We start from the raw sequence: 13,944 nt of genomic DNA on the forward strand, positions 1-13,944 counted from the left end.
AGACAAATGAATCCTGAAGGTCACAAGCATTAAACCGATCCATTCATAGGTTATTACTTGCTGAAGATATAGATTACAAGCTGCAAAAAGCGTTATAAATGTCTGCAACACTTGAGCCTTATAGAAAATGACAATTGGAAAAAGTACCAAAATGTCTGGACTCTGGAGACATTTGTGTATGTAAATGTTTTGAGACCGGTGGAAGAAGTTTGGAAATTTAGCATTGAAGACATGAATATAAGAGTACTCATAAATGTTACTTTTCATTCAGTATTTAAACTAAATGTATCCATTTACTAACCAGTGATATATATACATGCAATTTCAACTTTATTAGGTCACCTTCCTAAAATGGGTTGGACCTCTGTTGACCCCAGAACAGCCTGAATTCTTTGTGACATGAATTTAACAAACATTTTTCCAAGTTTATGGTCCATGTGAACACAAAAGTATTAGGTATGTAGCTGTTGCATATTCAAGAAGATGAATGGACTGTGATCATAAGGAAGCACATGATCACGGCTGTGGCTTATAAACAATGTTTAAATAGTATTAATAGGGTGTTGCAATGTGTGCAAAGAATGTGTGTATTTTCTCTGAAGTGCAGGTCTGGCAGCTCATCCAGATGGCGGCTCAGCATCCTTTACCGTTCCCTCCCTGGGCCTGCAAAGACACATTTTTAACATAATGTAATGTAATGTAAGAGCAAGGGCATTATGCTGCGTGAAACCAACCAGTATTTATAGTATATTTTATTCATAATCGTAACCATAATCACAAATAATTTTGCCATTTACCACACTTTGTAATTTTTCTCTTTACCTATATACAGTATAGCGGCTAATGAATCGCACATTCACAGGAAATAGTTTCTATATTGAAAAATAAGGTGAATACTAAAACTATGAAGAAAACATTTCTCAAACTAAACAAGAATAATAAATGTAAAAAAAACACCTAAAATGAGACAAAAACAGTGGAAAACTACCCAAAATAAAATAACAATAATCGTTTTAGTACCATCTGTGTAAACAGATTCATTGGGTGCCAGAAAAATGGCCAGGTAATGGAAGAAATATACATATACGTATACGATCCAAAGCATGCTGTAGTGAGTTTCCCTTCATGTCACCAGTCAGTTTGACCTTGAAATTCTTCATATCCAGCATTTAATTGTTTATGCTTTACCTGCATAATACTATGCTGAGTGTTTACAGTACACACTGAGCTGTCACGTCACTGTAGTTTACTTACAGAAGGCAAGCACTGACTAGACAAATTTATTCTAACAAGTTTCCATATTTACAGACAAAACAGTTTTAAATTTCACTGCAGTTCATATGCAGAAATAGAGAGAGTGCCTTGGCTGTTCACTTTCATTTGTTAGAGTTGTTAGAACCTTACAGGAATAGTTCACCCAAATATGAAAATGAGTCAAAACTTGTATTACTTTGTTTCCTCTATGAAGCATAAAAGAAGATACTTTGGACAAATGTATTGTCCATGACAGTCAGTAGGGTCCAATGTTGTTTTCAACATCATTCATACCAGTTTGGAACGACATGAGAACAGAATTTTCTGTTTTGGGTGAACAGTGCCTTTAAACTTGCTTTGACATTTGCTATAATGCTGAAATTGTGTTCTGAATGTTTTTTTCTGGAATAGAAATGCAAGTTACATGTGCCTTACAATCCCTCATCTATGTAAACTATTGTGGTCCCTTCCTCCACCCTTCTTTCTGATCTATAAATACGGGTGTGTTCCTGCTTCAGCTGCTCTTTCAATTCACCTTTCTTTCTCACATCTTTGTTTTAGAAAATGGCAGAATCTGACTACCTCGACTACACCTGCCTCCTTTGCACAGACACCCAGCGAGACCCTGTCACCATCCCGTGTGGAGACACCTTCTGCCTGGAGTGCATTAAGATCTACTGGGACCATTCAGACAACCTCGGTGTGTACAGTTGTCCGCAGTGCCAGGCGACCTTCACTCCTCGGCCCATACTCAGACGCAACGTGCCCCACGTAGGGAACCCGGAGCCTCGGCCACCCCCTCGTGAGCTCAACCTGTTTCCATACTTCAAGCGTGATGCGCTGTGTGATTTCTGTACTGGTCGGCGGAACAGAGCGGTGAAGTCATGTCTGATGTGTCTGGCTTATTACTGTGAGACTCACATCAAGCCTCATTATGAATCGGCCACATTTAAACGACACAAACTGGTGGATGAGACGGGACACCTGGATCGGAAGATCTGCCCACAGCATGAAAAAGGCTTAGAGCTTTTCTGCCGCTCAGACCAGATGTGCATCTGTGTGCTGTGTACAGTAAGAGAACATCGCAGCCACAACATAGTCAGCGCAGATGATGAACGCACAGAGAAACAGGTGAGACATAAGATTAGAATTGTTGTGAATAGATCGGGGCAAGCTGTCACAGGGGTCATATCTGAGAAACTGTAAGTCCAAGTACTGAAATGTGTTTTTTCTAACAGTGGTTTTGTATTGTGGTTTCAAACATCTACTTCAGAAACTACAATAATAAAAATTTGAATAATGTTTGTGATTTCAAAGTCATAATGTTGTGGTCACCTAAGGAAGATTGAAGGTTGAACTGTGTTCTCAAAATAATGATATTTTTTATAAACTTCAAGTCAGAGAAAGTTGTCACAACTTTAAATGTTATGAAGTTTAAATATAAAAAACTTTATAAAAATAATAAATTCATATTTAAATGGAAGTTTTCACTGGCTAAAACAGTGGTTTAGTATTGTAGTTACCACTTTTTACAGATAAATCTTCAGTGCTTTGACTATTCCAGAGTAAAGAGTCAGCTGATAACTAGCCCTATGCATTGTGCCTTATACTCTGTGGACAGAGGTTTGAACACTTTAACAAAAGATTATATTGTAAGAATAATCTGCACCAAATCTGCATTTTTTGATCACAAATACAGTAAAAACAGTAATATTGTGAAATAATACATTTTTAAATAATGGCTTTCTATTTGCATATATTTTAAATGTAATTAATAAGAGCATTATTTTCTTTTTTTAAAAGTCATCCGAAATCTGAATGGTGGTGTGCATATGGGTACATGAATATCACACATTGCCAAAAGAAAACAATGATACATACGGTACATAACATACCTAACTGACTGATAGCTTTTTTCTTTTCTTTTCTTTTCTTTTTTTGCATGTACTGTATGTATGTGATTATAGAAAGTCTTGGTGGTGACTCAGACAGAGGTTCAGCACATTATCCAGGATCGGATGAAAGAACTTCAAGAACTCAGACACAATGTGGATGTTCTCAAGGTTGGTCCAATCAGGAGAGTCCTAAAAAAGCTTTGGGACAAAACATTTCTCACTTTTATGTAATTTAAGTGTCATTATAACTCTATACATTTTCATTTTCAGACAAAATCAGAACATAAACCCTAACAGTTCAAAGAGATACTTTGAGATATTAGATATGTTATTATTGGTCATTTATTGCCCATGAAATGAAATGGGGAAAGACAGAGAGAAAGCAGTAGGATTGCTGTCATACAAATTCAAGTAATCAAACATCTAAGATACTATTTGTCAAAGTCAGAAACAGTATAGAGTTATATAATATGTTGTTTACTAACATGTACTTAGTACAACTTAAAAATGTCCCAGTTATCCCATTCTCTCAAAGGCATCTGACTTTGATGCAGTGCTCTGTGCTGCCCCCTGGCAGTGTGGATGTATGCTGTTGCTGACTGTTGCACCTTCTCTGTAGGGAAATGCACAGCGGGCTCAGACTGACAGTGATAAAATCTTCAGCGAGATGTTACAGGCGGTAGAGCGCTGGCATGCTGAGATAAGCCAGCTCATACAGGCCAACCTACAGGCCTCCATGGCTCAGGTACATGCACATTAGATTCGGAGGGGTTAGATTGCTTCCTGTAGCTTCAATTGTAGAGCATGGCACTAGTGACACCAACATCATGGGTTAGATTCCCAAGGAGAGGAAGTGCTGATTAAAATCCCCTGCCCCTTACTGGGGAACTGTGGTGAGAAAACTTTTTGCTAATGTTTAACTTAATGTTTCTTAGTCTATATGAAACTGTATAATTCTACAGCTCGTATACTGTAAAAAACCGAGCCATGCTTTGATGAAGCTTTATGCAAGTGTTGAGATGAAGAAAAGTCCTGACTACAGTTGCTGGTCCCTGCCCTCTGACTGGGATAGCTTTGATGTACTGACAGGCACAGGGTTACATAGAGAGACTTGAACAAGAGATCATGGAGCTTCAGAAGAGAGATGCTGAACTACGTCAAATACTTGATACAGAGGACAACATTCACTTCCTACAGGTAAATAAAATCAAACAACCACTCACATTTAACTGGATTTCGCTCATTCAGAAAGTGCACTTGCCTGACTGGATATTTCAGGAATATTCAGGCAAGCCACTTGTCAGAACCGATTTTGTTAAGTGCTTTCATTACTTGTGCAGAATTTTCCCACTCTATCTGTTGCACCAGAGCCCATGGTGCCCAAAGTGCTGATAAACCCAGAGTTTTCCTTTAGTGAAATCACCAAGACCGTCTCTGACATGAAAGAACACCTGAACGACATCTGCAAAAAAGAGCTGGGAAACATCTCCAAACGAGGTAATCACGAAGACTATAACCACTGTGAGACTGTGAAACAGACATTTACCTCTGTTTTGCCTTTATTATATCTATGTCTAAAATGGTCAAAATAATGTAGATGTTAAGCAGAGATGGAAGGCATTGCTCTGCATCAGACACACAGACATAAAATATATATATATATAATCAGCTCTGCACCCCTAAATTATGGATGTAAATGCAGATGCAGAGAGTCATATACACTACTGTTCAGAAGTTTGGGTCGGTAAGATTTTTCAAATGTTTTTGAAAGACATATCTTTTGCTTACTAGAGCTGTGTTAACTTGATCGCAAAAACAATAAAAACGGTAATATTGTGAAAATTCATTACAATTTTTATAAGCTTGTTTTCGATTTGAATATATTTTAAAATGTCATTTATTCCTGTAATGACAGCTGAATTTTCAGCTGCCATTACTCCAGTCTTAAATATCACACGATCCTTCAGAAAACATTTTAATATACTAGCTCACGAAACATTTCTTAGTTTCTTAGTCAATGTCGAAAATAGTTGCTTAATATTTTTGTGGAAACTGATACCTTTTTTCTTTTTCAGTTTTTACAATGACATGCACTGTATAAAGGTCCTAGATCATGTTATTTTCACAACTTTCACAACTGTTTTATGGAGTTTTTGTCTATTTGAATTTTTCTTTTTAAAAAGACGTTTCGACAGTTGAATAATTGGTATGTTGTTAAACAATTTAATGCATCCATTCTGAATAAAACTAAATGTATTATTTAAAACAAATCCTACTGACCCCAATCTTTTGATCAGTAGAGCATATAAAGCTATATTTTATCTACTATTCATTTATGCATTTGCATGATATTCATAACTGTTTCATCTTAGTGAGTAAAATATATATATAATCAGCTCTGCACCCCTAAATTATGGATGTAAATGCAGATGCAGAGAGTCATATACACTACTGTTCAGAAGTTTGGGTCGGTAAGATTTTTCTAATGTTTTTGAAAGACATATCTTTTGCTTACTAGAGCTGTGTTAACTTGATCGCAAAAACAATAAAAACGGTAATATTGTGAAAATTCATTACAATTTTTATAAGCTTGTTTTCGATTTGAATATATTTTAAAATGTCATTTATTCCTGTAATGACAGCTGAATTTTCAGCTGCCATTACTCCAGTCTTAAATATCACACGATCCTTCAGAAAACATTTTAATATACTAGCTCACGAAACATTTCTTAGTTTCTTAGTCAATGTCGAAAATAGTTGCTTAATATTTTTGTGGAAACTGATACCTTTTTTCTTTTTCAGTTTTTACAATGACATGCACTGTATAAAGGTCCTAGATCATGTTATTTTCACAACTTTCACAACTGTTTTATGGAGTTTTTGTCTATTTGAATTTTTCTTTTTAAAAAGACGTTTCGACAGTTGAATAATTGGTATGTTGTTAAACAATTTAATGCATCCATTCTGAATAAAACTAAATGTATTATTTAAAACAAATCCTACTGACCCCAATCTTTTGATCAGTAGAGCATATAAAGCTATATTTTATCTACTATTCATTTATGCATTTGCATGATATTCATAACTGTTTCATCTTAGTGAGTGACATCTCAATCTATATCCTGATTCCGAGATCTGGAGGACATTTGAATGGTGAGAGGACTTCCTGAGGTTTAATCTACACTTTATTTAACTTTATGTAGAATAATATGTATGTTACAGAACAACTCTGTATACCATATTTTCAGCTCTGATAAGAACTGATTTGCCAGAGCCTAAAACAAGACTGGATTTCCTCAAATGTGAGTGTATAGACAATTCCACATCATTAATTAATCTAATTCACTTTACAGATGATAACATATCCCCTTTTTGTTTCTTCTAAATGCTGAATGAACCTCTTTTCTCAACAATTTCATTTAACAGATTCTTCTAAACTTACTTTTGATCTCAACACTGCCTATAAAGAGCTGGTCCTTTCAGACGGGAATCGCCGGGTGATCCGGAAGAGAACAACCCAGTTCTACCCAGATCACCCGGAGCGGTTTGATGGGTTTTGCCAGATCCTGTGCAAGGAGCCACTCAGCGGAATGCGGCATTACTGGGAGGTGGAGTGGAATGGTGAATTTTCCATTGGAGTTGCATACAAGAGCATTAGCCGCAAAGGTAAGAACTCAAACAGCCTTCTGGGATACAATGATAAATCTTGGAGCCTCCTATGCTCAGAATCAGGATACTCTGCCTGGCACAATAAGATGGATAAAGATCTGCTGGGTGCAGCTCGTGCCTCACGGATCGGTGTGTACCTAGATTATGCCGGAGGATCTGCGTCCTTTTACTCCATTTCTGAGACAATGGAGCTCATCCACAGATTTAAAGCCAAGTTCTCAGAAGCACTGTATGCTGGGTTTGGCGTTGGATCGTCTGTAACTCTGTGCATGCTGGAGAAGAACCACCAAACATACCACTAATAGGTTCTGAGCTGAGCTTTGACCCTTAGCTCTTTCAGACAGAGTCTGGGAAGGGTGAACAGTCAAACAGGCAAAATTTAAAGAATCATATTGAATTGAAGACACAAAGACATTTCAAGGTCACATTTTGCCATGTAAGAAAGAAAAAAATAGATATTATTTTACATAAAGAAAAAGTCCACTATTAGGATTCTTTGCATTGTGACTAATAGTATTTTCAGCAGAATTAGGCTCATTTTACCCCCCAAATCTTATTAATGTAATTCAAAATACATCCTCTCATTCTCACATGACAAATACTGATACTGCCTTTTAAAATCAATTAGTAATTAAAATAATGAAGACACTGTGCTTACCTCACAGCCTTGATTTAATTTCATATCAACCATTAAATATAGTGCTAGAAATGAGAATCATCATTTAAATAGAATGGAAATGGGTGTTAAAATGGGACATTTTTGTAACCATTTTTGTGAGATTCCTAAAAAAAAAAGTGGCAGTAAATATGTTTAAAAATAACAAAGCAAGCTAATCCAGTCAAGACAATCTCTTTAAATAATCTTTTTTTTTAAGATGTATCATGTCAAAACCTGCAGCCAGTCAAACCTAATACACATTCTGCAATCTTTGGGTTTAGATAAGTCAGAAGATACAGCAACATCATGAGAAAAGTGTGTATTTGTGTGATTATGAGCATGTAAATAAAATAAGCCGTCTTGTCATTATTGTTTATTTGTTTATTGTTCATTTGAATGGTTTCTAAGAGCTTTTCAGTCATTTCACCCATCACCAAGTAAACAGAAATATGTACAGATAAGAGGAACGATCTGTCACTCTGTTTCTTTTTACATTGATTAGAAACATTCAAATGCAAATCCAGCTTCCCCTTCAAATAACTGTACCTCTTAACTTTTAAGACATGGCTACACTTGTTTTATTAATCCCTAAATGATGCTCCTTCCTCTCTCTTTCTTGTCTTACATCTACCCCAAGCTGTTACTGTGGCTTCATTTCCTTAAGCATAAGGTCAAACCAAAGATAAATTCTCAACGGATGAATAATCATGAACCTTGTCATTTAAAACAGGACAATCTTACTCTGCTCAACAGTAGTCAACTCACAGTGGACAAGTACATGTAGATCAAGAGCCCTGACTTCCAAAGGAGTCTCAATATTACAACAGAGGGAACCAATCATCATCACCGAAAAATATTCTTGTTCACCCCAACAAACTGAAAAATTGAAATGGGCCAATAAATAAGTGATTTTAAATGTCCACGACCATAATGCCCCCACATGAGTGAATAGAGATCAATCTCCACTTTCATAACAATTCATAACATAAATGTCAGACAGAACCAGTTAAATCAGATCTGTTTTCTATTATAATTGACATATCATTTTATACTTAAAATATATATTTTTTTATGTTTTAAGATTTAAAAAAAGGTGTGTTGTCCTGTTTAGTATAATTTGGAATGTTTGTTAGATGCTTCACAGTTAAGCTACTATGCTGGTGTGACCGCAAGCGGTTTGTTGAGTCTGAAGTATGAGTGTCCCTAAATCAAAAATTTACCTCGAATTCTATTTCTTTGCATCCAATTCAAAGTTTGAGTTGCTATTTGTATTGTAGTATTCTGTGCCGTCTGTAATTTCATCAATTTTTTGAGTCCGTGCTCTAAACACTTATCTCTGTCTGACCGACTGTATATCCACCTGTCTATCATATTCACCCCAGGACCCATTATAGGAAAAGAAAAACATCTACTGTAAAAGCACAAAAAAAAAACATTGAGAGGTCACCATGAAACCGGTGACACACCACTCAATTAACAGCCAATAGTTGGTGTGTAGCAGTAATAGTCAACAAGTTTATTAAAAACCATTCAACTTTTCAAGATTTCTTCAGTTAAATCTGGCTAATAATTTAATTTTAAAAATAGAAAGAAAGCCACTATTGTGGAAATAATGAATCTATTCACTAGTGAAAATCACAATGTACATTGTTTGGTATCTTCTAGGGAATTTGGTTCTTAAAGAGATAATTCACCCAAAATTAAGATCATTTACTCACCCTTATGTCATTCCAAAACTAAATGACTTTGTTTCTTCTGTGGAAGACATTTTACCTAAAGGCATGATATACTGCCTAAACAACATTGGACTCCACTAATTTTAATGTGTGCACATAAAACACTTTTTTTTCACAATTTTTAAGACATTTTCTTTTTATTCCTCAGAAGAAAAAGTCATACAGCCTTGAACCACCATTAGGGTAAGATAGCATATTCATCTTTAGGTGAACTATCCCTATATTATAACATAAATGAGATGAGCCAATGAGAGGTTTTACTAAATGAAAAGCTGCCTCCATTGTTATAGCTTTAAAAGGCTTTGCGTGATGTCAGGCTTAAATAACTTAGATCCTCCACGAGTAACAGAATCTAGCTACACACTCCCACCAGCCTGAACCAAAACCAGCATACTGACATCATATTGTACCTTAAAACAAAATACACACACACACAGACACACACAATAGCCTCCACCAAATACAATCAGACACCACAGTCGTTCAGCTTGAGTTCAAAGGGTCTAATGGCAGAGTAGTGTCCATGTTTTGCAGCTACAGCACTCGCTGTCCATTTATGAGGACATCATCAAACTCCTCCTGTGACAGAGAAATGATAAGTACAGAAGCAGGCCATTAAGCATTCTTTTAGTCAATGTGTGTGTGGATTTGGCTCTAACCTCCTCACTCTCTCGGTACTCCTCCTCTTCTTCATTGTCCTGTGTGTATGTGGCCCCATGGGCACTAAGTAGGGCCTGCACCTCTTTGTTGGGTCGGTAAAGGGCACAGTAGAATGGGGTGTGGCCTGCATATGAGCGCTGATTCACCAATGCTCCAGTGCTCAATAATAACTCCACTACCTCTGACCTCTGACTTTCCACTGCCCAGTGCAATGGAGACCGACCTGACCCCAAGTCCTACAAAAGAGTTAGTGATTTTAAAAAAATCTGTAAGAAATTTTGAACACTCAAATTAATTATAATATGGTTGTATATTTAAATTGGAGTTGTTTTTTTAGTGTCATTGAGGTATTATTATAGTTTTTTTATTAACATTTTGAATCAGTTTTTATTCTTAGATTTTGTTTTTAATTGTAGTTAATTTTAGTAATTTATTCTTTTGTCGTTATTAATGTGTATCTTTTTTTTTACTTTAAGTTATTTGAGTCCATCAATTTAAGCTAAATTAAAATGAGAAATGTTGCCTTGGCAATTAGATTAAATAAAGTATGTTTTTAATACTTTAATTTAATTAATGTTTTTTTCCAAGTAACAAAAAGTTTTTACTGGTTTTCATTTTAGTTTCAGTTAGCTGCTATAACCCTTATTTAAATCAAAAGCTAACTTCTCACCCGTTGATTTACATCTGCTCCTGCCTCCAACAGCATTTTGATGATCTCACAATTGCCCCTATGTACAGCCAGGTGCAGTGCACTCACACCTTAAAGAGACAGACGGACAGAGAACGGGACAGGATGCAAAACATAGATATATAAAAAATAATGGCATTATTTATAGTGAAATACATTTGCTTGAGTTTGTACCTGCATAATTGGTGGTGTTCAGGTGCACCGGTGGGGTCCGTGAGCAGCTGGTCAGCTCTCTCACACACTCTGTGCGAAGCTCTCTGACAGCCAGGTGTAAAGGTGTGTTTCCACCCCTCTCTTGGATCTCCGCACTGGCTCCACTCCACAACAGTGCCCGAACACACTCACTCTGGTCTACGATGACTGCTAAATATGGTTGTATATTTAAATTGGAGTTGTTTTTTTAGTGTCATTGAGGTATTATTATAGTTTTTTTATTAACATTTTGAATCAGTTTTTATTCTTAGATTTTGTTTTTAATTGTAGTTAATTTTAGTAATTTATTCTTTTGTCGTTATTAATGTGTATCTTTTTTTTTTACTTTAAGTTATTTGAGTCCATCAATTTAAGCTAAATTAAAATGAGAAATGTTGCCTTGGCAATTAGATTAAATAAAGTATGTTTTTAATACTTTAATTCAATTAATGTTTTTTTCCAAGTAACAAAAAGTTTTTACTGGTTTTCATTTTAGTTTCAGTTAGCTGCTATAACCCTTATTTAAATCAAAAGCTAACTTCTCACCCGTTGATTTACATCTGCTCCTGCCTCCAACAGCATTTTGATGATCTCACAATTGCCCCTATGTACAGCCAGGTGCAGTGCACTCACACCTTAAAGAGACAGACGGACAGAGAACGGGACAGGATGCAAAACATAGATATATAAAAAATAATGGCATTATTTATAGTGAAATACATTTGCTTGAGTTTGTACCTGCATAATTGGTGGTGTTCAGGTGCACCGGTGGGGTCCGTGAGCAGCTGGTCAGCTCTCTCACACACTCTGTGCGAAGCTCTCTGACAGCCAGGTGTAAAGGTGTGTTTCCACCCCTCTCTTGGATCTCCGCACTGGCTCCACTCCACAACAGTGCCCGAACACACTCACTCTGGTCTACGATGACTGCTAAATGTAAAGCGGTCTGAGCAAAGAGGGAGGGAGGGTGGAAAAAGTTAGAGATAGGTTGCCACTAGTGTTACCACTCAGGCCTTGTTTGTTTAGTCAGTTACAGCTTGCATTATTTCCAAAGTATAACTGTGTATTAGGGCTTGCTAGGTCTTGGTTTCTGTTTCCCTATAGGTGTATAGGCATGAGAAAATTTGAGTTGTACATGAAAATTTTAATTATTAAAAACAATATTATTAAAAAAACAATTACAGGAATGCATAAATCCTTTATGATAAACACTGCAATATTCCATAAAAATAAGTATTGTAAAGTTTGCTTTTATGGTGACTTCAACAGCACGATGAAATGTATTGGTTCGTTTAATATGTAATGTTTTATGCAAAAAATAAATCACTGGAAGTAAAGCAATTCTTCTTGATCCACAGGTGCTGGCTTGTTAGAGCAGGTTGTTTGTTTTTCTAGAGGGATCTGGCAACACTGTTGTACATTTACCTGACCCAGGTCATTTTGGATGTCCAGGTAAGGAATCCAGGTGTTGTCCACCACAATTTCTTCAAGCAGGCACTGAACAACACCCCACTGCTCATGAATTAGCGCCAAATGAAGTACCCTGAGAGACAAGAGGAAATGTTTACAGCCTAAATCTAATAGCCTTCCAAACTGTTCAAATGTACAGGTAATAGAAAACTACAAAGACTTACGTGTCACCGTCCTCTGACAGAAAGTTGAGCGTGTTGAAGAGCTCTTCCCTTCGCTGCCGACCCTCCTCAGTGTTTGAAACCGCCAGTCTGTCTGAACCTGCAGGCTCGCCCAGGATCATGGTGCCGATCCCGTCGGAGAGGCACCCCACCATCGCATCCTCATTAATCGAGTCCCCTATGGCAGAGTCGAGCCTCTCTCCCCCGCCAATCGACACACAATCCACGGTACTCCTGTTGTCGGACTCGTCCGACGGAGGGACGTCAGACCGACCAGGTGTCCACATCTGTTCGGCCTCGGTGTCCGTGCTGTAGGGAACCTCAAAACCGAGTCCGACCCCGCATAAGGAGTCTAACCCGCTGTCACACCAGTCCTCCGGGACAGAGTCCACGGCGCCCCTTTTCTCCATAGCGTAGCTCGGTCCAGGCCGTGCATTCTGTCTCCGGGATTCACCGTGAATTTCTTGCGTCCCCTCCATTTATATATGAATGCGCCGTTTAAATGATGACAGCTGTAACAAGAGAAACGGCCTTTCCTGACAAACGATCTGTTGCGCCGTTTTCGCTTCTATCCAGATGGATCTTGTCTGACGGTTGTTGATGTTTTTAGGGGAACAAGATGAGCTCTTTCTGGACAAATTCCCAAACAACAGCGGCAAGCGCTGTCGCACAAGCCTCAGATTCCCTCCATTTCCGGAGCATTATAAAACTACAAATTGCTCACCTTGTGAGCGGCTTGCTGTTGGCCAGTTTGTCCAGAAAAGGCCTTGTGGCTGCGTAGGTGTTTTCCTGGGGAATTCCCAAAGCCACTCTCGTAACTAGATACCGTGCGGGACTGCGCATGCGTAGGGCTCAGAGCGCGCATGCGTTGCACTCATAATTAATTGTCTGTTACATTAGTTTCATCGGGAATTCCAACGCGTTGCGTTTGTTGGAGGAATTTCAAGTGGCTATTAATTTGAGCTGCCATTTAAAAAAAACAAGGCGTTGTTTTATGGTTTATTTTGCATGACATCTTATGCAGCTTCGGTGAGTTAAATTAATAATACCCAGATAACAATAGGAGTTTTGTTTTTGGATGTTTTATTTTTGTCTGCTACAATTACAGTAGTTAAAAATATATAAACTATCTATAAACTAGAAATTAGTGTCAAGTGTAAAGAGTGTTGTTGTTACAAGCCACTGCACTGCCAGGATGAGTTGTAACACTAGGCCAGGGATCCTCAAATCTGGCCCACGAGATACACTTTCCTGCAGAGTTTAGCTCGCCTCTAACCCTAATCAAACACACCTGAGCATGCTAATCAATGTCTTCAGGCTCATTAGAAAATCACAGGTAGCTGAGTTTGATTAGGGTTGGAGCTAAACTCTGCAGCGCATTGGACCTCCAGGGCAAGATTTGAGGAACCATGCACTAGGCCAGGGGTGCCCAACCCTGCTCCTGGCGATCGACTGTCCTGCAAAGTTTAGCTCCAACTCTAATCAAACACACCTACCTTTAATTTTTAAGTGATCCTGAAGACCTTAATTAGTTGCTTCAGGTGTGTTTGATTAGGTTTGGAGC

General features: G+C 37.6%; 2 protein-coding genes across 3 annotated transcripts; one reads left to right on the plus strand and one right to left on the minus strand.

The window, feature by feature from the left end:
• Positions 1-1,799: 1,799 nt before the first annotated feature.
• On the plus strand, positions 1,800-7,264 carry ftr84 (finTRIM family, member 84). The gene is made up of 8 exons (XM_016229168.1): positions 1,800-2,385; positions 3,222-3,317; positions 3,769-3,894; positions 4,239-4,346; positions 4,490-4,646; positions 6,249-6,302; positions 6,398-6,451; positions 6,576-7,264. Exons 1-8 carry the CDS (start codon positions 1,819-1,821, stop codon positions 7,118-7,120), a joined length of 1,707 nt encoding a protein of 568 aa, XP_016084654.1. The 5' UTR covers positions 1,800-1,818; the 3' UTR covers positions 7,121-7,264.
• A 452-nt stretch (positions 7,265-7,716) lies between these two features.
• Positions 7,717-13,592, minus strand: nfkbib (nuclear factor of kappa light polypeptide gene enhancer in B-cells inhibitor, beta). Of its 2 annotated transcripts, XM_016229169.1 has the most exons (7): positions 12,384-13,592; positions 12,175-12,292; positions 11,686-11,695; positions 10,735-10,929; positions 10,543-10,631; positions 9,872-10,108; positions 7,717-9,791 (listed from the first exon to the last, which is right to left on the minus strand). In XM_016229169.1, the coding sequence occupies exons 1-7, from the start codon at positions 12,857-12,859 to the stop codon at positions 9,747-9,749; spliced, it is 1,170 nt and encodes a 389-aa protein (XP_016084655.1). In that variant the 5' UTR covers positions 12,860-13,592; the 3' UTR covers positions 7,717-9,746. The 2 variants fall into 2 exon arrangements, with proteins under 2 accessions (XP_016084655.1, XP_016084656.1); XM_016229170.1 differs by lacking the exons at positions 10,543-10,631; positions 10,735-10,929 and adding an exon at positions 11,299-11,387 and having other exon boundaries at positions 11,491-11,695.
• Between the last annotated feature and the right edge of the window lie 352 nt (positions 13,593-13,944).

This window comes from Sinocyclocheilus grahami, unplaced genomic scaffold (assembly GCF_001515645.1).
Source record: "Sinocyclocheilus grahami isolate Dianchi unplaced genomic scaffold, SAMN03320097.WGS_v1.1 scaffold348.1, whole genome shotgun sequence".
Lineage (NCBI taxonomy): Eukaryota > Metazoa > Chordata > Actinopteri > Cypriniformes > Cyprinidae > Sinocyclocheilus > Sinocyclocheilus grahami.

Bases quoted from the DNA above. Each gene is read 5' to 3' on its own strand.
- ftr84 (XM_016229168.1), top strand. From the start codon at position 1,819: ATGGCAGAATCTGACTACCTCGACTACACCTGCCTCCTTTGCACAGAC. The intron at 2,386-3,221 runs GTGAGACATAAG...ATGTGATTATAG, and splicing joins ATGAACGCACAGAGAAACAG to AAAGTCTTGGTGGTGACTCA. The intron at 3,895-4,238 runs GTACATGCACAT...ATGTACTGACAG, and splicing joins TACAGGCCTCCATGGCTCAG to GCACAGGGTTACATAGAGAG.
- nfkbib (XM_016229169.1), bottom strand. From the start codon at position 12,859: ATGGAGGGGACGCAAGAAATTCACGGTGAATCCCGGAGACAGAATGCA. The intron at 10,632-10,734 runs GTACAAACTCAA...TGTCTCTTTAAG, and splicing joins GAACACCACCAATTATGCAG to GTGTGAGTGCACTGCACCTG. The intron at 10,109-10,542 runs GTGAGAAGTTAG...ACTCTTTTGTAG, and splicing joins GAGCAGATGTAAATCAACGG to GACTTGGGGTCAGGTCGGTC.